The 24,123-nt window shown below is 37.8% G+C and overlaps 1 protein-coding gene across 2 annotated transcripts in view; it reads right to left on the reverse strand.

Annotated features, from left to right (window-relative positions):
- The window catches only part of UBR5 (ubiquitin protein ligase E3 component n-recognin 5), a 173,203-nt gene that overhangs the window by 49,707 nt on the left and 99,373 nt on the right, over positions 1 to 24,123 (reverse strand). For both annotated transcript variants that reach the window (XM_037802663.1, XM_037802662.1), the window contains exons 19-25: positions 23,957 to 24,111; positions 23,559 to 23,756; positions 11,175 to 11,385; positions 10,099 to 10,225; positions 5,946 to 6,097; positions 5,393 to 5,488; positions 4,894 to 5,017 (exon numbers count right to left, since the gene is read on the reverse strand). In XM_037802663.1, the coding sequence (XP_037658591.1) occupies positions 4,894 to 5,017; positions 5,393 to 5,488; positions 5,946 to 6,097; positions 10,099 to 10,225; positions 11,175 to 11,385; positions 23,559 to 23,756; positions 23,957 to 24,111 (1,063 nt within the window). The remainder of the gene's footprint in view (positions 1 to 4,893; positions 5,018 to 5,392; positions 5,489 to 5,945; positions 6,098 to 10,098; positions 10,226 to 11,174; positions 11,386 to 23,558; positions 23,757 to 23,956; positions 24,112 to 24,123) is intronic.

Consider the following 24,123-nt stretch of genomic DNA (forward strand, 5'->3'; position numbering starts at 1 on the left):
TCTTAAATGAGTTATCTACAAGCTCACTAATTTCCAGATATGCCACTTAGAAAATTTTATGAGCAACTTTAGGAAACTCTCCTATATTTATAAAATAAAAAGAAAAAAGAGGACCAATTTGAGAATCTGTATGCATACTATCACCTAAAAGTCAGGCAAAAGAACTTTGCCTCTCCTCTAATTCGTATCAAAGTTGCCATTAATAACATCAGCTTTTTATCGCAATGGCATTTTGAGTCTTTTCCAGATATTTATGTATTTTCTCAGATAAGGGGGGAAAAATGAACCAATGTGAGGATATATAAAAAAAAAAAAGGACAGTGAAACAGAAATTAATTGTGGCAATAAAATGCAAAGTACACTAAAAAGAAAAGTACTAAAAACATAATGATAAAATTTTAGACAGTACCAAGCAATTATGACGAAACTGTTCAAAGAAAATCATTAAATACCATAAATGCAAACTAAAAAATGACAAATAATCAAAAAACAAAAATAAAATGTAACGAATACATACACACCATTTTTTTTAAATTTTATTTTGAAATAAATTCAAAGTTACAGGAACAGTTGCAAAAACAATAGAAACCCCCATACACAGAACTCCAGCATATCCTGACCCCCCTCCCCCGCTACCCCAATCCACCAACTTTAACATCCTGTCACACCACCATTTCTTTCTTTCCCTCCCTCCCTCCCTATCATCCATCATCTATTGCTCTGTCTTCTGAACATATGCGAGCAAGCTGCACACATCCTTGAACAAACACTATAATTCACATATACAATTCCCATGAACAAGAGTGCTCTTTTATGCAATCCCATTAAGTGCAGCCAAGAAGTTCAGGAAATTCAACATTGATACAAACCTTACATTCTATATCCCCCCCCCCCTTTTTTTCCCCCTTATGTCTCAACTGTGTCCCTTTGAGCCTCCTGTCCTCCATCCTCAGATCCCATCCAGGATCATCCTTGGCATTCAATTGTCAACTATTTAGACTGTCTTTTTTTTGTTTTGTTTTTTTGTTTCAGTTGTGGAAACATATATACAGCCTAAATCTTCCCATTCCACCCCTTCCTAGCATTCCATTACACATTTAGAATGCTGTAATGCTATCACCTTCCCACCATCCATTACTAGAAATTTCCCTTCACCTCAAACAGCAACCCTACACTCATTTCTTAACTCCCATTGCCCCTTCCCCCACTTCTCATAACCCATACTCTACATTTCATCTCTATGGTCATATTCTCTGATAATTTCTTTGTGTTTACTGTGAGGCTTAAATTTAACCTCTTAAGTCCATAACAATCTTGTTTTTCTTTGATACCAACTTAACTTCAATAGGACACATAAACTATGTTCCTATATTCCTCCATTCCCCCACCTCTATATAGTTCTTGTCAAAAATTACGTATTTTTCTTTGAGTCCGAAACCACTGATTTGTCATTAGAGTTTGTGTATTTTATATCATGTAGGAAGTAAATAGTGGAGTTAGAAATCAAAAATTATTGACTTCTATTTGTATTCCATTGTGGTCAGAGAATGTGCTTTGAATATATTCAATTGTTTTGTTTTGTTTTTTAATTTATTGAGGCTTGTTTTATGTCCCAGCATATGGTCTATTCTGGAGAAAGATCCGTGATCACTAGAGAAAAATGTGTGTCCTGGTGATTTGGGATGTAAAGTTCTATATATGTCTGTTAACATTCTCTATATCTCTCTCTCCTTTGTTTGTCAGTAGGGCTCACTTTAGTATCTGAAGTAGGGCAGGTCTTTTATTGGCAGAATCTCTCAGCATTTGTTTGTCTGTGAAAAATTTAAGCTCTCCCTCAAATTTGAAGGAGAGTTTTGCTGGATAAAGTATTCTTGGTTGGAAATTTTTCTCTCTGAGAATTTTAAATATGTCATGACACTGCCTTCTCGCCTCCATGGTGGCCGCTGAATAGTCACTACTTAGTCTTACGGTGTTTCCTTTGTATGTGGTGAATTGCTTTTCTCTTGCTGCTTTCAGAACTTGCTCCTTCTCTTCAGTATCTGACAGTCTGATCAGAATATGTCTCGGAGTGGGTTTATTTGGATTTATTCTATTTGGAGTTTGCTGGGCATTTATGCTTTGTATGTTTATATTGTGTATAAGATTTGGGAAGTTTTCCCTAACAATTTCTTTGAATACTCTTTCTAGACCTTTACCCTTCTCTTCCCCTTCTGGGACACCAATGAGTCTTAAATTTGGATGTTTTATTTTATCTATCATATCCCTGAGATCCATTTCAATTTTTTTTATTTTTTTCTCCATTCTTTCTTTTGTTCTTTCATTTTCTGTTCTGTGGTCCTCTAAGACACTGAGTCGTTGTTCAACTTCCTCTAATCTTGTGTTATGAGTAGCCAGAGTCTTTTTAATTTGGCCAACAGTTTTTTTTATTTCCATAAGATCTTCTATTTTTTTTAATTACTCTTGCAATTTCTTCTTTATGCTCTTCTAGGGTCTTCTTTAAGTCCTTTATATCCTGTGCCATGTTCTTCTTCATGTCCTTTATATCCTGTGCCATGCTCTCATTCTTTGACTGTATTTCTTTGATTAATTGCGCCAAGTACTGTGTCTCTTCTGATCTTTTGATTTGGGTGTTTGGGATTGGGTTCTCCATGTCGTCTGGTTTTATCATATGCTGTAAGATTTTCTGTTGTTTTTGGCCTCTTGGCATTTGCTTTGCTTGATAGGGTTCTTTCAATTTATAAAAATACAATCTAATTTTTCAGATCTACAACTTGGTGGTGTACACTTTCTCTAACTAACAAGCAGATGTCATCTGCGAGTCACCTATTCCCCTCAAGTCAGTTCTCCTCAACCTTGTCTTTGTGTTGTGTGGGGAAATGATTCTGGTGGAGTTCAATTGGTGCACTCAGTTTGGGTGTGTTGTTGCTGCTGTCTGCCCTGAATGTGGGGCGTGTGTCTGGGTGGCTAGGCAGGCAGGGCAGCTTTAATAATCAAACCTCCCAGGTGTTCCCGGAGACTCAAGGCTGTTGCAAGAGTCTAAGCCTTCATTTCAGTCTTGCCACAGATTGTCTCTGCCGTTGATTCACAAGTCCCCAGCATTGGCGTAATGTCCCTGGGTTTTCCGAGAGGACCCCCCCTTCTCAGCTGTGATCTTCCAGGACCTCTGCTGAGGGAAGGCTGTGCTACGTGACAAGTGTGCGCCATCCCTTAAGGGAAGCCCCGGGCTGCTGGGCTGTGTAGGGGCACTCCCAGCCTGATGCAAAGATGGCTGAATGGAGCATCTCAACCCCCCCCCCCTTTTTGCACACCTCTGCCTTCCCAGCTCCAGAACAACTAGCTGTGGGTGCACCCAAGGCCACTGTCTACGGCCAATATTGTGGCGTGTGCGCAGTGCTGTGGGATACACTCCCCATCACATGGGGTTTCCTGGCACGGCTCTGGGCTGTGAGTCCGGCCCCGGGCAGGAGTGTCCCCAGCCCGCCGGGGAGCTGGCTGCAAACGGTGTGGTTTCTTTCTCCTTTTGGCTCTCCCCTCTACCCCGCTGGCCCTGAGGCAATCAGCAGTGGTCTATCCTCCAAGCCAGACACTGAAGAGGTTGGCACAGCTCACTCCTGCCGTGCTTCACTGCACAATTCTCACTGTCATAACTGCAACCGCTCCTGGGTTTTTTGTTTTTAAAAAAGAACTAGTCCATCTCCAAATGCCAACCCCCAGTTTCCCCACACCACAGCGCGGCTGTGGGACTTTCAGCCATCTTACTCACTCATTTCAGAATGCAGACTCCCAGTTTCACCAAGTGTACAGTCACTGTGGTTTTAGCAGACCTTGTCCAGCTGGTGCATTGCTGGAACTGGTGTTCTGGGTCACTTTCTGGTTTTTATCTAGTACTTTTCACGGAGGTGTTTTTTCGCCCTGTCTCACCTAGCCGCCATCTTAGGTTCTCTCTGCACACCATTTTTATATATGCTTCAAAGCACCAATAATTTAATAAGATGGTTCTGTGGTGATAACTTAGTTTACAATCCAATGATTTATTTTACTAGTGTGGGCTTCACTAAAGTCATTATAAATTCATAAATTGGGTCATTTTCATCCAAAGGTCCATTAGAACTTGAACATAAAAACTCTCTAAACCCAAAAAATAAAAAACCCAAAACACCCTCTGACATTTTAATAGAGGGAGGTATTAATTATACCAGCATTGGAATTCCAGCCCTTCCACTCACTAGGTTTTGTGACCTTGGGCAAGTTAAGTAACCTCTAAACCTGTTTCTTCCAGTGTAAAATGGGAAAATATTACCTACTCCAGAGTGTTATTGCTAGAATTAAAAGAATTAAAGCAGGTAGAGTTCACCATAGATAATAGCTAACTTTTATAAAAAGACAATCATGCTGAAAGCATATAATCTATTAATGGTTAGCATTTACCACAGAGTACTTATCAACAACTCTGCAAAATCTCATGATGATCTGCAAGCCATGAAGAGCAAAGAAACCATCAGAATTATCCAGGGAATTTTAAAATACAGATCCCAGGCCCCGTTACAGACCTACAGACTTGTACCTTCTAGGGTACAGCTTGGGAATCTGTAAAATTTTAATTCCCCATGTGATAGTGACAGATAGCTAATCTAGGGAACTGCATTTCAGAATGACTATTCTGTGATCTTATTAACATATAAATACACACACTAGCCAAATTAACATAGAAGTTGATTTATATTCACTTAGTGTTGAGAAGGCCTCTCTTTCACTGAGGAGAGCTTAGCAGCAGAGGAATACAATGCTGAATTCTACTATATTTTTTTTAATTCACATAAGATTATTGTCTACATTGCAAGAAAGATGTAAACAGTAAAAGTAGCTAAGGTAAAACATAATAAAACTTCTTACTTGGCAGAGAGCAGTTCTCGTAGATAGGGCTGCAGAACAACACTGTCACATAATAACTTTAATATAAAATGAGCATTTGCCTTTCGATCCTTGGATTCTACTACAGATGGCTCTGTGGAAGGACCTGTAATTAAGTACATCCATTTGGTAAAAAAACAGAATAAATAAGACAGAATAAAAAACTATTCTGGAATAATATATCAGGCATATATTAAATAATCCACTAGGCTAAGAAAAATATTCTAGTATCAGTAAAAAATTGACTTCATTACAAAGAATTAAAACATTTTAATACATTTCAAACTTCATCTGATTTCCAAATGGATTTATATACGTACCACATTTTCATTGATACATGGAAGATAATTCAGAGAATTAACTGCTTTTCAAGTAAAGAAAGTCTCCTTGAGATAAAGTGTGCATCTGTAGAAACATACATGTGAAGTATGCCCTTTTTACTTCCAAATGCCTAGGCAGATAAAATAATACAGTTTCTTACCTGGAATGGTAGAGGTGCTTGGTCCTTGACCAGCGCCAGTCGCTGCTGTGGTAAGAGATCCCACAGCGGGGGCCAGGATAAAATCAATGTCACCATCTTTCAGTAAACAGAACAGTAGGATATACATCATTATAGACAACATATCCCTAACATGTTCTCTTAACTGGCCTTAAGGCTTTTCACTGCAAGCCAAAGGTCAAATAAGACAGAGGTTTAAGTAGAAACTTATTAAAGCTATGAAAGAAGAAATGCACTAATCCACTAGGCAAAATATTGCCTTATCTTGACATATTACCAATAAAGGATCTGTCTAGCTCTTTACCAGTAAAGAAATATATCAGTCAAAGAGAGATGCCTGACAGAAGATTCTAGAATTTTAATTTTTAAAGTATAAATCCCTTAAATCAAAATTTCATAACTAAATTGGTTAAATATTCATTATGCTACTTTCAAATATTTCATACTAAATATCCCATTAAAATGTTCAATTTCTTTTCTGTCGTGATCTTGTCTTTTCTTTTTGTTAAACATTAAATGAAAGAATAGATCTTACCAGGATCCATCGCAGGAGGGTCAGGAACCCAACTAGGGGGAGCTATGGGAGGTGAAACTGGATCCTGATGGTCACTGGATGAAGCTCCAGCTTCATGTCTACCCAAACCAGCTGCTCTTAATGAACGTCTCATCATCTCCCGTAATCTCAAACTAGAAGAACATGGACAAAAACCAGAGCTCTCTACCACATCTACATGTAATTAACAGGTGCACAGAATTTCTCATCTGAGAAGATCAAAGTATTTTCTACAGACAAAAAGCCAAGCAAGGGAAGTGAAGGATAAATGCCAATTCTGGAATCACAGAATAAGTTAGTGACAGAAAGAAATGAAACTGGGGTATCTTAGTACCCAGTTTAGCACTAAAACCACTATATTGAGCTCCCACACGAACTTAAGCATAGGGAACAGAGTTGCCATGAAGTAAGATTAGAAAATAAGTTTTATCCTTTCATACAGTTAAGATAAATGAACAACTGAACACTAAAACAAAAAACTGTTTCTGCCCCCTGCTTATAATCAATAAGAATTAAGTTTAATAATAATAGACATCAGCAAACATACTAATCAGCACAAAACCAATACTTTTTGCCTCAGTCTGTAGCATTCTGGTAAATATAGTTACCCTCTAAATCCCTTGTCTGTGATCTCAGAAGCAATTAAACTAATAAAAGCCATACAGTGAATAATTTTAAAACAAAGACAAATTTAGATGTATTTTTTAATACAAGAATTTTTAAAAACAGTATAACTTGCATCCCAAGGAAATTAATAAATGAAACTGGAGCTTGTAAAATGTGTTGTTAGATTAATAATGTCTGGGCATGATGTTTTTTCTCCTGCTATACAAAAAAAACCAAACCAAAACAAAACAAAATTTTCAGGTGTGCACATCACTAAAAAGAAACAAAATAATCATGGTAACAGAACTCTTAATGGGAAAAATGATAACTCCCTGTACAAAAATCTATACTTTACCTCTGAATATAAGCTTACAAAAGCTAAAAAATTAACACATTAAGAACTAACAGCAATTAACGAGAGAGCACAAAAGGCAAACCCCTTAACTCAGCCACAATTTTAGAGCTTCTAAGTAGATAAAGAGTAAAACCTCAAAAAAATTTTAAGGGCCAGGCAACACATAAGGGACTTCATACTCCTATACAGATTTAATGCTAAAGACATGACAATTTTGATATGAAAGCTCTAATACCTTACCAAATGACCATCATATGCTTATTAAGTAATTCATAAAGATTTTTAATTAATGTTTGAATCTCTAATCATGATTATTATTTAATCCTAGGGCAAAAGTATTTTTCCATAGTAATGCATTTTCAATATTAAAAACAAAAAAATTTTTTTAAAACATTTACAATAATTTCTTTTAGAGGCTACTTTCAGAAACACACCCATATATAAGATTTGTATATGGTGATGCACTTTTTGGAATAGAGATATTCTCTGGAAGATTCTGCAAGGTAAATTTGATGTCTTAAGTAATATATCAGTTATTATGGTATTGTGACTTTTTAAAAATGCCTAGAGTTAATTCTTTTATGGTAACAATGTCTTCTCTTTCCCGATTTAGAAATTGGAATTTAAGAGTTCTCATAATATGGAAGGGGAGCAGGGCACAGTGATTATTTCAGTACAGGTAATCTCCCTGTCCGAAGACATCACCCACAGAGAAAAGCAACCTCCTTACCAATAACAGCACACATCAGGGTGACTGTTCACGCTGGGATACGTCTATACAATTTTAATTAGCTCAATATTCTAATGTGTCTTATTTAAAACAAAGGGAAAAAAAAAAAGAGCAATAATTGGGAAGACTGCAAATAACCTGAAAATAAATGCATGTTTGTATTTATCAAGAGGAATGCTTACACCAGCATCACAATGCCTACTGGGCTAGGCAGGTAAAGTGAATGAATAAAGGGCATTCAGGTGTTAAGAAGTAGGGAGTAGTGGCAAAGTAGAGGCATACAAGCCCACTAAAGGCATTCAGATTGAAAAAAAAATTTTTTTTTTAAAAAACATCGTAGAGGCCAAACAAAACATGTGGGCTATTCTCCAACTCTAGCTTAGAGCAGGTTAAGCATAAATGAAGATAAATTGAGACCATAGTCTCATCTTGAACTTGCAAACTCCCAACTTTGTTGCTGTGATGTAGTCAAGTCAATATTAAATGAGGGGGTCATTCCTTGTCATTTTTTTTAATCGTCCTTAACCTCTTCTTCATTTGGTCTTGGGAACATTTTAAGTACAACACCCAGCTCCTCATATAGATTCTTTAAAAAACAAAAAAACAAAAAAACAAAAAAAGATAATTATTCTTCAAGATGTTGTACACAATTCATGAAGATTCACCTGTATCCTCAGTGGCTGAGGACAATACTGAGGAGATACCACCTTGGCTGCTAAGATTCAGAGTTTTGACATTTCTTCGTATAGGCTTGCCTGGAGTCATCGTATTTTCTGACAATATGGAAGAATTCAAGGATGATGTAATTTCCTCTTTGTAAGCACGTTATATCCATGCTACAGAAGCCTTAGAATCCAGTCATGTTCAAACATACCACTGTGACAAAAAAGCGAAGGTCATGTGTCTTCCAGATTAACAACCTCTAGAGTAAATACACCTGCAATCAGATGCATCAATCAAGCTTTCCACTAAATCTGCCCTTTGTACTCAGGAACTATGAGTCACATAACAAAACTTCTGAGTCAAATCATCATCTGAAGGCATTTAATAGTACTCCAATATTGAAATTGCATCAGTTTTGAGCTTACAGCCTGCATACTCATCAAGGGGCATCGCCTAGAAAATCCATTGTAGGCTAGAGGAGGGTTTCACTTCAATGAAGCAGTCTGTGGACTTCCTACTGCCCGGCGTGGATAATAAGCCTCCTGTGCTTTCATCTGTTCAATCGGCAGCCCTGAGTTTGAACTGGTTAAGAGCACTGCTGTGAAATCTTCGGCAAATTCCTCAAAGGAGCTTACTCAGCAAATTATTTCTGTGAGCAACACATCACCCACTCTTGAAGCTCCTTTTAGTCTTTGCCTTCAAAATAATCCTTACATGAAAAAAAGATGGCAGCACTGGCATTGGACCAACCATATCAGAGAGTCCAACTTGATTTGCATCTGTATTTTCCCTGAGGAAATGAAATACCTGAAATAATTCAGTCACTAATTTCTTCATGAAGAATTTAAGTTGCTTTGCATTTTAGACCAAACACTTTGTCTGCCTAGTATAGTCCTACTTATTTACTTAAATAAGATGGTGATATTTCCATTTTGTACATTCTACATAATATTTTTGCTTTATTTTATAATTTGGTCACCCATAAATAGTTTTTTTAAAATCTGACTTCAGGATGTTTTGAACCTGGGAAGCTCTCAACTTGGTAGCTTTCCTGGTGCCAATTTAAGAATAATCATTTTTAAAGGGAAAGATGAATATGGAACAGAAACGAGGCAAGGGATGTCCTCATTTTAAGTAGGCTTACAATCTATCATATTAGCATGCAGTGAGCAGTGCCATTAATTATGTCAGTAATCAAGAATTTTGGCTATATAGTATTTAGAACAAATGTGCTTTTTCCTGCAGAAAGGAAACTATATCCTGAATTTTTATATTTCTTGTCTATTCAAACACCTAGCAATTTTTAATGTAATAAACATTTGTTTATCCCACAACTCAGAAAGCCTGAAAATAAAACACCAAACATTTAATAAAACAATACACACCAGTATTTCATTTCTTCCCAGATCATTAAGACATCTGAGAAATTAACATAAAATAAGCAATCTGAAATAAAAGATTGATGGTTTTTTCAATAATTGTGTTACGTTGTCTCCAACTAAAGAAAATAGCTTCCTAGAAAGCAAGAATGATGAATGTAGAGCACACTTAGTCAAGTTTGAACCACTTGCCTAAATTACCTCAAATTTATTAAATGTCCTAAATTCTATACTTAAACTCTAATTTAGATATTCTCAGATATTTTTTCCCAGGGTGATATTAGGAGGAATAAAAACAAAACAAAAAGAACCCACCAATTCATGCAAATGATAGGTAAGATATATTTCTTTCTGTACATTTTTTTTTCCTCCAACTAACTTTGCTGGTAAAAATCACATTACCTTCGGCTACTTGATGATCCAGCCCGATTACCTGGGCCATTACTTGAAACAACTGATATTGCATTTGCAATGGCCTCAACAGCAGAAAGCCTTTCAGCGAATGTATTTCTTTCAGAGCGCTCTGCTTCTGAAACACAAGAGAAAAAATTGGGATCAATTTAAACTTTAAAAATAACTAAGAGATTAAGTATGCATAAGCCTCTAGATGATAAGTGCTATGTATTTTAATGCTCTAATTCACATATTAGAAAACCAATAACTTAATTTTTTTTCCTTAAAGCAACACTTAAGATACACTGAACTATGACCATTAATATGTGAATTATTTCCTTATTCTGCCTTAATTTTCACCACCCAAAGGTCAAAAATCTTAACCTTATTAAAAGGTAGACTGAAATTGCTTTTACTACTAAGGAAAGAAAAGGATTCATATATCAGTATCTCAGTCTTGGTTTACATACTACTTATAATCCTTTAGTGATTCAATGTTAATGAGATAAAGGTCAGAAACCTGCAAACCACTATTCAAAAATGTAGCTACCAGAATATCATCAGCAGAATTCAAAATAAGGAAAAACATTTTGAATTAAACAGTTGCACTTTAGGTTTTCACACAGTTTTCCCATTCATTTAGACAATTAAAAACTTTATGGCAAAGGCATGTTTAGTTTCTAAAACACCTAACAATTCACTAGGTTATTCTTCCCTCTACATTCTGAAAATTGGAATAAAAGTTGCCTCTCAATATAACTAGGCTTAACTTGCTAAATAATTTTCATGGTAAAAAATATCACCCACAATGATAAAATCAGTAAAACTCAGTAGAGTATTCCAATACAATATGTATGTATCATAGAAAACAGGATTCAAGACAACAAAAACACATTGACAAAAAATTCTATTGCTTATGTTACACACCCATACTGACAGAGGATATGGATATGCACTTTTACCTTCTCAGAGTCTAAACTCTAAGCTTTTACAAATCAAAGTAAAAGTATATACACACACACAAAATCTTTAGTGGTTTTCTTTTCTTTATCCTGCCTAAAATGTTATAGAATTCTTAATCTCACCCTCTTCTTCTTTAGTTTCTTTATTACTAGTTGGAAAGCAAACTGATACGCAAGCATGCAAAATATTTCGATTTCCATCACATCTGTGGCTGATGAATGTCTGTAGCATCTGTAGACTCTGCTCTAAAACAACCGCTTGCTCAAGATTCACGAGATACTGTCGACAGGCCTCATAGTCACAACGTAGAATGTGCTGCATTAACGTTTGTTTCTGTGCTCAGAAAAATTAGGAAAAAAAACAGTTAATTTGAATAGCACATTATATATGTCAAAAGGAGTTGAACTGGAGGCGGGGCAAGATGGAAGACTGGTGAGCTGTATGTTTTAGTTACTCCTCCAGGAAAGTAGGTAGAAAGCCAGGAACTGCGTGGACTGGACACCACAGAGCAATCTGTCTTTGGGCATACTTCATACAACACTCATGAAAATGTCGAACTGCTGAGATCAGCGAAATCTGTAAGTTTTTGCGGCCAGGGGACCCGCGCCCCTCCCTGCCAGGCTCAGTCCCGTGGGAGGAGGGGCTGTCAGCTCCGGGAAGGAGAAGGGAGAACTGCAGTGGCTGCTCTTATCGGAAACTCATTCTACTGATCCAGACTCCAACCATAGATAGACAGAGACCAGACACCAGAGAATCTGTGAGCAGCCAGCCCAGCAGAGAGGAGACAGGCATAGAAAAAAAAAAACAACATGAAAAACTCCAAAATAAAAGCAGAGGATTTTTAGAGTTCTGGTGAACACAGAAAGGGGAACGGCGGAGCTCAGGCCCTAAGGCACATGTGCAAATCCCGAAGAAAAGCCCATCTCTCTGCCCTGTGGACCTTTCCTTAATGGCCCTGGTTGCTTTCTCTCTTAGCATTTCAATAACCCATTAGATCTCTGAGGAGGACCCTTTTTTTTTTTTTTTTTTTTTTAATCCTTTTTTCTTTTTCTAAAACAATTACTCTAAGAAGCCCAATACAGAAAGCTTCAAAGACTTTCAATTTGGGCACGTCAAGCCAAGAGCAGAACTAAGAGAGCTCTGAGACAAAAGGCAATAATTCAGTGGCTGAGAAAATTCACTAAACACCACAACTTCCCAAGAAAACGGGGGTGTCCGCTCACAGCCACCATCCTGGTGGACAGGAAACACTCCTGCCCATCACCAGCCCCATAGCCCAGAGCTGCCCCAGACAACCCAGTGTGACGGAAGGGCTTCAAATAACAGGCACACACCACAAAACTGGGCGTGGACATTAGCCTTCCCTGAAACCGCAGCTGATTGTCCCAGAGTTGGGAAGGTGGAGCATTGTGAATTAACAAAGCCCCATTCAGCCATCATTTGAGCAGACTGGGAGCCTCCCTACACAGCCCAGCAGCCCAGAACTGCCCTGCGGGGACGGTACTCACCTGTGACATAGCACAGTCATCCCTCAACAGAGGACCCGGGGTGCACAGCCTGGAAGAGGGGCCCACTTGCAAGTCTCAGGAGCCATACGCCAATACCAAGGACTTGTGGGTCAGTGGCAGAGACAAACTGTGGCAGGACTGAACTGAAGGATTAGACTATTGCACCAGCTTTAAAACTCTAGGATCACCAGGGAGATTTGATTGTTAGGGCCACCCCCCCTCCCCGACTGCCCAGAAACACGCCCCACATACAGGGCAGGCAACACCAACTACACACGCAAGCTTGGTACACCAATTGGGCCCCACAAGACTCACTCCCCCACTCACCAAAAAGGCTAAGCAGGGGAGAACTGGCTTGTGGAGAACAGGTGGCTCGTGGACGCCACCTGCTGGTTAGTTAGAGAAAGTGTACTCCACGAAGCTGTAGATCTGATAAATTAGAGATAAGGACTTCAATTGGTCTACAAACCCTAAAAGAACCCTATCAAGTTCAGCAAATGCCACGAGGCCAAAAACAACAGAAAATTATAAAGCATATGAAAAAACCAGACGATATGGATAACCCAAGCCCAAGCACCCAAATCAAAAGACCAGAAGAGACACAGCACCTAGAGCAGCTACTCAAAGAACTAAAGATGAACAATGAGACCATAGTACGTGATATGAAGGAAATCAAGAAGACCCTAGAAGAGCATAAAGAAGACATTGCAAGACTAAATAAAAAAATGGATGATCTTATGGAAATTAAAGAAACTGTTGACCAAATTAAAAAGATTCTGGACACTCATAGTACAAGACTAGAGGAAGTTGAACAACGAATCAGTGACCTGGAAGATGACAGAATGGAAAATGAAAGCATAAAAGAAAGAATGGGGAAAAAAATTGAAAAACTCGAAATGGACCTCAGGGATATGATAGATAATATGAAACGTCCAGATATAAGACTCATTGGTGTCCCAGAAGGGGAAGAAAAGGGTAAAGGTCTAGGAAGAGTATTCAAAGAAATTGTTGGGGAAAACTTCCCAAATCTTCTAAACAACATAAATACACAAATCATAAATGCTCAGCGAACTCCAAATAGAATAAATCCAAAAAAACCCACTCCGAGACATATACTGATCACACTGTCAAACATAGAAGAGAAGGAGCAAGTTCTGAAAGCAGCAAGAGAAAAGCAATTCACCACATACAAAGGAAACAGCATAGGACTAAGTAGTGACTACTCAGCAGCCACCATGGAGGCGAGAAGGCAGTGGCACGATATATTTAAAATTCTGAGTGAGAGGAATTTCCAGCCAAGAATACTTTATCCAGCAAAGCTCTCCTTCAAATTTGAGGGAGAGCTTAAATTTTTCACAGACAAACAAATGCTGAGAGAATTTGCTAACAAGAGACCTGCCCTACTGGAGATACTAAAGGGAGCCCTACAGACAGAGAAACAAAGACAGGACAGAGAGACTTGGAGAAAGGTTCAGTACTAAAGAGATTCGGTATGGGTACAATAAAGGATATTAATAGAGAGAGGGAAAAATATGGCAAACATAATCCAAAGGATAAGATGGCCGATTCAAGAAATGCCTTCACGGTTTTAAACGTTGAATGTAAATGGATTAAACTCCCCAATTAAAAGATATAGATTCGCAGAATGGATCAAAAAAAATGAACCATCAATATGTTGCATACAAGAGACTCATCTTAGACACAGGGACACAAAGAAACTGAAAGTGAAAGGATGGAAAAAAATATTTCATGCAAGCTACAGCCAAAAGAAAGCAGGTGTAGCAATATTAATCTCAGATAAAATAGACTTCAAATGCAGGGATGTTTTGAGAGACAAAGAAGGCCACTACATACTAATAAAAGGGGCAATTCAGCAAGAAGAAATAACAATCGTAAATGTCTATGCACCCAATCAAGGTGCCACAAAATACATGAGAGAAACACTGGCAAAACTAAAGGAAGCAATTGATGTTTCCACAATAATTGTGGGAGACTTCAACACATCACTCTCTCCTATAGATAGATCAACCAGACAGAAGACCAATAAGGAAATTGAAAACCTAAACAATCTGATAAATGAATTAGATTTAACAGACATCTACAGGACATTACATCCCAAATCACCAGGATACACATACTTTTCTAGTGCTCACGGAACTTTCTCCAGAATAGATCATATGCTGGGACATAAAACAAGCCTCAATAAATTTAAAAAGATTGAAATTATTCAAAGCACATTCTCTGACCACAGTGGAATACAATTAGAAGTCAATAACCATCAGAGACTTAGAAAATTCACAAATACCTGGAGGTTAAACAACACACTCCTAAACAATCAGTGGGTTAAAGAAGAAATAGCAAGAGAAATTGCTAAATATATAGAGACGAATGAAAATGAGAACACAACATACCAAAACCTATGGGATGCAGCAAAAGCAGTGCTAAGGGGGAAATTTATAGCACTAAACGCATATATTAAAAAGGAAGAAAGAGCCAAAATCAAAGAACTAATGGATCAACTGAAGAAGCTAGAAAATGAACAGCAAACCAATCCTAAACCAAGTACAAGAAAAGAAATCACAAGGATTAAAGCAGAAATAAATGACATAGAGAACAAAAAAACAATAGAGAGGATAAATATCACCAAAGTTGGTTCTTTGAGAAGATCAACAAGATTGACAAGCCCCTAGCTAGACTGACAAAATCAAAAAGAGAGAAGACCCATATAAACAAAATAATGAATGAAAAAGGTGACATAACTGCAGATCCTGAAGAAATTAAAAAAATTATAAGAGGATATTATGAACAACTGTATGGCAACAAACTAGACAATGTAGAAGAAATGGACAATTTCCTGGAAACATATGAACAACCTAGACTGACCAGAGAAGAAATAGAAGAACTCAACCAACCCATCACAAGCAAAGAGATCCAATCAGTCATCAAAAATCTTCCCACAAATAAATGCCCAGGGCCAGATGGCTTCACAGGGGAATTCCACCAAACTTTCCAGAAAGAACTGACACCAATCTTACTCAAACTCTTTCAAAACATTGAAGAAAATGGAACACTACCTAACTCATTTTATGAAGCTAACATCAATCTAATACCAAAACCAGGCAAAGATGCTACAAAAAAGGAAAACTACCGGCCAATATCCCTAATGAATATAGATGCAAAAATCCTCAACAAAATACTTGCAATTCGAATCCAAAGACACATTAAAAAAATCATACACCATGACCAAGTGGGGTTCATTCCAGGCATGCAAGGATGGTTCAACATAAGAAAAACAATCAATGTATTACAACACATTAAAAACTCAAAAGGGAAAAATCAATTGATCATCTCAATAGATGCTGAAAAAGCATTTGACAAAATCCAACATCCGTTTTTGATAAAAACACTTCAAAAGGTAGGAATTGAAGGAAACTTCCTCAACATGATAAAGAGCATATATGAAAAACCCACAGCCAGCATAGTACTCAATGGTGAGACTGAAAGCCTTCCCTCTAAGATCAGGAACAAGACAAGGATGCCCGCTGTCACCACTGTTATTCAACACTGTGCTGGAAGTGCTAGCCAGGGCAATCCGGCAAGACAAAGAAATAAAAGGCATCCAAATTGGAAAAGAAGAAGTGAAACTGTCATTGTTTGCAGATGATATGATCTTATATCTAGAAAACCCTGAGAAATCAACGATACACCTACTAGAGCTAATAAACAAATTTAGCAAAGTAGCGGGATACAAGATTAATGCACATAAGTCAGTAATGTTTCTATATGCTAGAAATGAACAAACTGAAGAGACACTCAAGAAAAAGATACCATTTTCAATAGCAACTAAAAAAATCAAGTACCTAGGAATAAACTTAACCAAAGATGTAAAAGACCTATACAAAGAAAACTACATAAATCTACTAAAAGAAATAGAAGGGGACCTTAAAAGATGGAAAAATATTCCATGTTCATGGATAGGAAGGCTAAATGTCATTAAGATGTCAATTCTACCCAAACTCATCTACAGATTCAATGCAATCCCAATCAAAATTCCAACAACCTACTTTGCAGACTTGGAAAAGCTAGTTATCAAATTTATTTGGAAAGGGAAGATGCCTCGAATTGCTAAAGACACTCTAAAAAAGAAAAACGAAGTGGGAGGACTTACACTCCCTGACTTTGAAGCTTATTATAAAGCCACAGTTGCCAAAACAGCATGGTACTGGCACAAAGATAGACATATAGATCAATGGAATCGAATTGAGAATTCAGAGATAGACCCTCAGATCTATGGCCGACTGATCTTTGATAAGGACCCCAAAGTCACCGAACTGAGCCATAATGGTCTTTTCAACAAATGGGGCTGGGAGAGTTGGATATCCATATCCAAAAGAATGAAAGAGGACCCCTACCTCACCCCCTACACAAAAATTAACTCAAAATGGACCAAAGATCTCAATAGAAAAGAAAGTACCATAAAACTCCTAGAAGATAATGTAGGAAAACATCTTCAAGACCTTGTATTAGGCGGCCACTTCCTAGACTTTACACCCAAAGCACAAGCAACAAAAGAGAAAATAGATAAATGGGAACTCCTCAAGCTTAGAAGTTTCTGCACCTCAAAGGAATTTCTCAAAAAGGTAAAGAGGCAGCCAACTCAATGGGAAAAAATTTTTGGAAACCATGTATCTGACAAAAGACTGATATCTTGCATATACAAAGAAATCCTACAACTCAATGACAATAATACAGACAGCCCAATTATAAAATGGGCAAAAGATATGAAAAGACAGTTCTCTGAAGAGGAAATACAAATGGCCAAGAAACACATGAAAAAATGTTCAGCTTCACTAGCTATTAGAGAGATGCAAATTAAGACCACAATGAGATACCATCTAACACCGGTTAGAATGGCTGCCATTAAACAAACAGGAAACTACAAATGCTGGAGGGGATGTGGAGAAATTGGAACTCTTATTCACTGTTGGTGGGACTGTATAATGGTTCAGCCACTCTGGAAGTCAGTCTGGCAGTTCCTTAGAAAACTACATATAGAGCTACCATTCGATCCGGCGATTGCACTTCTCGGTATATACCCGGAAGATCGGAAAGCAGTGACACGAACAGATATCTGCACGCCAATGTTCATAGCAGCATTATTCACAATTGCCAAGAGATGGAAACAACCCAAATGTCCTTCAACAGATGAGTGGATAAATAAAATGTGGTATATACACACGATGGAATACTACGCGTCAGTAAGAAGGAACGATCTGGTGAAACATATGACAACATGGATGAACCTTGAAGACATAATGCTGAGTGAAATAAGCCAGGCACAAAAAGAGAAATATTATATGCTACCACTAATGTGAACTTTCAAAAATGTAAAGCAAATGGTTTATAATGTAGAATGTAGGGGAACTAGCAGTAGAGAGTAATTAAGGAAGGGGGAACAATAATCCAAGAAGAACAGATAAGCTTTTTAACGTTCTGGGGATGCCCAGAAATGACTATGGTCTGTTAATTTCTGATGGATATAGTAGGAACAAGTTCACAGAAAGGTTGCTATATTATGTAACTTTCTTGGGGTAAAGTAGGAACATGTTGGAAGTTAAGCAGTTATCTTAGGTTAGTTGTCTTTTTCTTACTCCCTTGTTATGGTCTCTTTGAAATGTTCTTTTATTGTATGTTTGTTTTCTTTTTAACTTTTTTTTTCATACAGTTGATTTAAAAAAGAAGGGAAAGTTAAAAAAAAAAAAAAAAGAAAGAAAGAAAAACAAGGAAAAAAAATGATGTAATGCCCCCTTGAGGAGCCTGTGGAGAATGCAGGGGTATTCGCCTACCCCACCTCCATGGTTGCTAACATGACCACAGACATAGGGGACTGGTGGTTTGATGGGTTGAGCCCTCTACCATAAGTTTTACCCTTGGGAAGACGGTTGCTGCAAAGGAGAGGCTAGGCCTCCCTATATTTGTGCCTAAGAGTCTCCTCCTGAATGCCTCTTTGTTGCTCAGATGTGGCCCTGTCTCTCTGGCTAAGCCAACTTGAAAGGTGAAATCACTGCCCTCCCCTCTACGTGGGATCAGACACCCAGGGGAGTGAATCTCCCTGGCAACGTGGAATATGACTCCTGGGGAGGAATGTAGACCCGGCATCGTGGGACGGAGAACATCTTCTTGACCAAAAGGGGGAGGTGAAAGGAAATGAAATAAGCTTCAGTGGCAGAGAGATTCCAAAACGAGCCGAGAGGTCACTCTGGTGGGCACTCTTACGCACACTTTCGACAACCCTTTTTAGGTTCTAAAGAATTGGGGTAGCTGGTGGTGGATACCTGAAACTATCAAACTACAACCCAGAACAGTTGATTTAAAAAAGAAGGGAAAGTTAAAAAAAAAAAAGAAAAGAAAAAAACAAGGAAAAAAAAAAAAAGATGTAGTGCCCCCTTGAGGAGCCTGTGGAGAATGCAGGGGTATTCGCCTACCCCACCTCCATGGTTGCTAACATGACCACAGACATAGGGGACTGGTGGTTTGATGGGTTGAGCCCTCTACCATAAGTTTTACCCTTGGGAAGATGGTTGCTGCAAAGGAGAGGCTAGGCCTCCCTGTATTTGTGCCTAAGAGTCTCCTCCTGAATGCCTCTTTGTTGCTCAGATGTGGCCCTCTCTCTCTGGCTAAGCCAACTTGAAAGGTGAAATCACTGCCCTCCCCCCTACGTGGGATCAGACACCCAGGGAAGTGAATCTCCCTGGCAACGTGGAATATGACCCCCGGGGAGGAATGTAGACCCGGCATCGTGGGATGGAGAACATCTTTTTGACCAAAAGGGGGATGTGAAAGGAAATGAAATAAGCTTCAGTGGCAGAGAGATTCCAAAACGAGCCGAGAGATCACTCTGGTGGGCACTCTTACGCACACTTTAGACAACCTTTTTTAAGTTCTAAAGAATTGGGGTAGCTGGTGGTGGATACCTGAAACTATTAAACTACAACCCAGAACCCATGAATCTCGAAGACAGATGTATAAAAATGTAGCTTATGAGGGGTGACAATGGGATTGGGAAAGCCATAAGGACCACACTCCACTTTGTCTAGTTTATGGATGGATGAGTAGAAAAATAGGGGAAGGAAACAAACAGACAAAGGTACCCAGTGTTCTTTTTTACTTCAATTGCTCTTTTTCACTCTAATTATTATTCTTGTTATTTTTGTGTGTGTGCTAATGAAGGTGTCAGGGATTGATTTAGGTGATGAATGTACAACTATGTAATGGTACTGTAAACAATCGAAAGTACGATTTGTTTTGTATGACTGCGTAGTATGTGAATATATCTCAATAAAATGATTAAAAAAAAAAACTAAAGGACAAATGGGGTGGGATGGGGGGATGATTTGGGTGTTTTTTTTCACTTTTATTTTTTATTCTTGTTCTGGTTCTTTCTGATGTAAGGAAAATGTTCAGAGACAGATTGTGGTGATGAACACATAACTATGTTATCATACTGTGGACAGTGGATTATATATCATGGATGATTGTATGGTGTGTGAATGTATTTCAATAAAACTGAATTTAATAAAAAAAAAAATCAAAAAAAAAAAAAAAAAGGAGTTGAACTTAAGAGTAATCTTTAAGCAGAGTATACAACTGACAGGAATACAAAAGGGTTGGTAAACTTTTTCTGTAAAGGATGAGTAAATATTTTTGGCTTTCAAATTACTCAGTCCTGATGTAATAGCGGATAAGCAGCCATATACGATGCATAAATGAATGGAGTGACTAGATTTGGCCCACAGGTCAGAATTTACCAACCCCTGGTTCACAGTGTAACTGTATCAAGTTAGAACCCTTTTAAGATTGTTAGTTAAAAAAGAGATATAAATTTTATTCCAGGGTTACTCTGATTGTAATATGTTCTTAAAGATTACCATAATACACTGATCCATGAAAAACAAAACCTCAACTCCCCTAAAATCATGACAGATCCAATCCCCAAAGTGACAACTAACGTACTTGTTTGTCAAAGACATGGTAGTATAAAGGTAGATCATATCATTAACTACCTAATTGAGAGTAGCATGAACATAACAAGGAGCTGAAATGTGTTTCTTTCAAAATGTAAAACTATATTTACAAGATAATTAATGGACTGAATATAAAACAGTTTAAAAATATAAATTGTTCATTTTAACTAGAACTAGGTACTAGAAGAAAGCAGGTGGGAAAGAGTATGTGGGAGTACAAAGGGAAGAAGGCATTTGAACAGTCTCTCTACTCCCCATAAGAAAATGAATCCAAAAAGCTATTTTCAGCACCTACCAGATATGAGATAGGCCATTTTGGATTATGGAATTAACCATGGATCAAAAGTAACCCCATAAATAGTAAGGTCCAGTTCAAGAGTATGAGATGGGCTAGTGAAATATATGCATATATATGGAATACATGCATGAATCAATTTGTTGAGAGAATATGCCAATGTCTCTCCAAAGAACAAAACCACAGTACATTCAAAGGCAACTAATTTAAATATATCTTGTTGCATACTGCTATGATATAAAATGTTTTCAAACAATCAGCCAGTCATTTGGTTGGATGCAGCTATTCATCTCCATCCCTCTGACTGTATAGGGGGCTCTCACACATATCAGTACTACACTCAGCTGCAAGCAAATTATAGCTTATTATGCATCTCTATATGTTATGTGTCATTATTCTTACAGCAAAGGGCAGAGTTCAGTAAAAAAAAAAAAAAAAAAAAAAAAATTCTTGCAGATCCGTTTGTCAAACCCTTGTAACTGACGTACAAAGATAAAATGATGACAAACTTTATCCCTACCTGTGGGATGATGACTCTTTTTATCTCTACTCTTAAGATTCTGACCGAGTACAATTAAGTGCCTACAGATGCATTTGAAGTAATATAAATGAGTAAAGGAGGCTGGTTGTGAAAGAAATAATACAGCTAGATAATAATGGCAGCTAACAATTGGTCTTAGGGAATAAATTTTAAGTAGTAGGTATGGCAATGAATTAGAGACACCTTATACAGCCACTTAAAAGAGACAGTCAAATATTTCCAGTTGGATTATGGGCTCCATGTTACCAGATCTTCTAATTTTAAAAAAGCAACTGAAAATCTAGATTTTCAATATATATCCATAATTTTTAAATGCTAGAAAACAGTCAAGAATTTTTAAATGATGTGAAGGCTATTTCTAGGGGCAAAATTCAGTCCATAGCCATGCCTCGCTAATTTGGAACTGGTCTAGTAAGTGACATTCAAAGCTCATATAATATGAGCACTGTCCCTAAACAAAAGCTTATGGTTAATTTTCAAGAGCCTGGATTCAGTGTATTTTAGATGCAGTTCTGACAAATTTGCTTATCAGTGCCAACCTGGAGAAGAAATGACTTCCCATACTAATCCCCATTCCCATTATTTATATAAAAGCTCCTCAAAAGAGTTGTCTATATATTTCTCCAGTTCCTCACCTCCCTTTTTCTCCTTAACTCACTGTAATCAGGCTTTTATCACTACTGTCAACAATGACCTAGATGAGACCACATCCAAAAGTCAATGTTCAGTATTACTCTTACTTGACCCACAGCATCTTTTCACAAAGCTAATCACTACATCCTCTTTGACAAATGGTAAAGACCATTAACAAATGGTCTTTACGCGGCTTCCAGGACACCACTCATCCTAAATTCATCCAACCCTTGTGACTGCTCCTTCTCAGATTCCTTTGCTGGTTCTCCTTTATCTCCCTGGCACTTTAAATGCAGACTGTTCTCATGGCTCAGTCCTTAAACCTTTCCTATTCTCCATAACCTTGGTAATCTCATTCGGTATAGTGCCTTTAAATACCACAGATAAACTGACAACTCCCAAGTACATTTCTCCAGCTTGGTCCTCTCTTTCCTGCTCTCCAAAGTACATATCTAACTTTCTACTCACCATCTCCCCCTGGATATCTGATAGGCATCCTAAACTTCAGAGGTCTAAAACCAAACTCCTAATATCATCCCTATTTCCTAATCCTGCTTCCCCTCTACATTCTCAATAAATGGCAACTTCACCTTTCCAAAACCTTGTCACCCAACTGCTTCTAGTTTCACACTCTATATTTAACCATCAGCAAATCCTGTTGGACCTACCTTAAAAATATATCTAGTATATCAAGAATCTAATCACTTCTCACTCATAACCTCTACTTCCTGGGCCAAGCCACTGTCATCTCCCACCTAGATTACCATAACAACCTCCTAACTGTTCTCCCTTCTTCCACCCTTATCCCCCTAGTATTCAACACATTAGCAGTGATCCCTTTAAAATATAAGTCAAATCAGGTCAGTCTAAACTCATGTTGTTCCAAGGGCTTCCAATAGCATTACCTCCACATCTAACAAGCACCTCTACCACAACAAAAACTAAAATTCACAATAAAACTAAAATTCACAATAAAAACTAAATTCATCCTCTTTCCTTATCCCATTTATTCCTCCTCCTCTATTTCTTCTGCACCATCAACCACACCCAGATCAGAGGCTTGGGGTCTCCAGGCTCATCAGTTGCCACTCACTGATCTATATGAACCCTACCTTCTAGTTATATGAAGAGAAGGTACACATTCTCTGAACACATTATACAGATTCACAAAGGCTGCTCTTAGGGCCCAGGATAACACCTCACACCTTCATCCCTATGTCTAGGGAACCCCTATCTGATCATTCAAAACATCCCTTCCACAGGGAGACCGCCTTCTTTACGTTCAGTCTGATTTGTACCCTCTCTTCTGTGCCCCCCCAACAGAACGTATCTTTCTCAAAACACTTAAATTATACTGTAATCACTGATTTACTTGTTTCTAGTCCTAAAAAAACTGTGGTCTCTGGTGGGGAAGGAGTAATGAATGACCTACTCAAGAATTTTCCCTAGACTCTAGCAAATGTCTTCTGTGTTAAAATGCCTAGTCATTGCCAAAGTTAAATTACCTCTACAGCCATGATGATAATAGCAGCTTTCTTTTTGATTGTTGAATTGGCAGGAAGATTAATTAAAGAATGTACACCCATTCCAAGACTACTAATAGGTGGAAGATCAAGCCAATCAGGGTCCCTTATTCCTCCCATACAATCTTTGGCCATTGGATAGATAGTACCATTTCCATCTCGAAGAATAATAGGAGACTCCTATAATGAAGGAAAAAAAAGTTTAGCTCCCAATCAAAAACGCATCTCTGATTGTTACAACAGGTGTATTTACTTTCAAACTTGATTCAGTAATGACAAAATGTGCTAAATATTTTAAATCCTTCAACAGTTTAATAACAAACTTCACAAAAATGCCAGTTGTCATATCACTTTTCAAAGGCAAAAATAAGCCCCTGTACCTGTCCAGCAGTGAAAATGGCTACATTCCTCTCATTCTGACCAAGGAAAGCAATGCTGCTCGTAGGAAAATTATTTTCCTGTTCTGCTTTTCCTGTAGCAAGATCAAAGATACAGTACCGTACCCAATTTCCAGTTTTCAAGACAGCATGCACACCTTCAGAAATAC

This window comes from Choloepus didactylus, chromosome 14, assembly GCF_015220235.1.
Source record: "Choloepus didactylus isolate mChoDid1 chromosome 14, mChoDid1.pri, whole genome shotgun sequence".
NCBI lineage: Eukaryota > Metazoa > Chordata > Mammalia > Pilosa > Megalonychidae > Choloepus > Choloepus didactylus.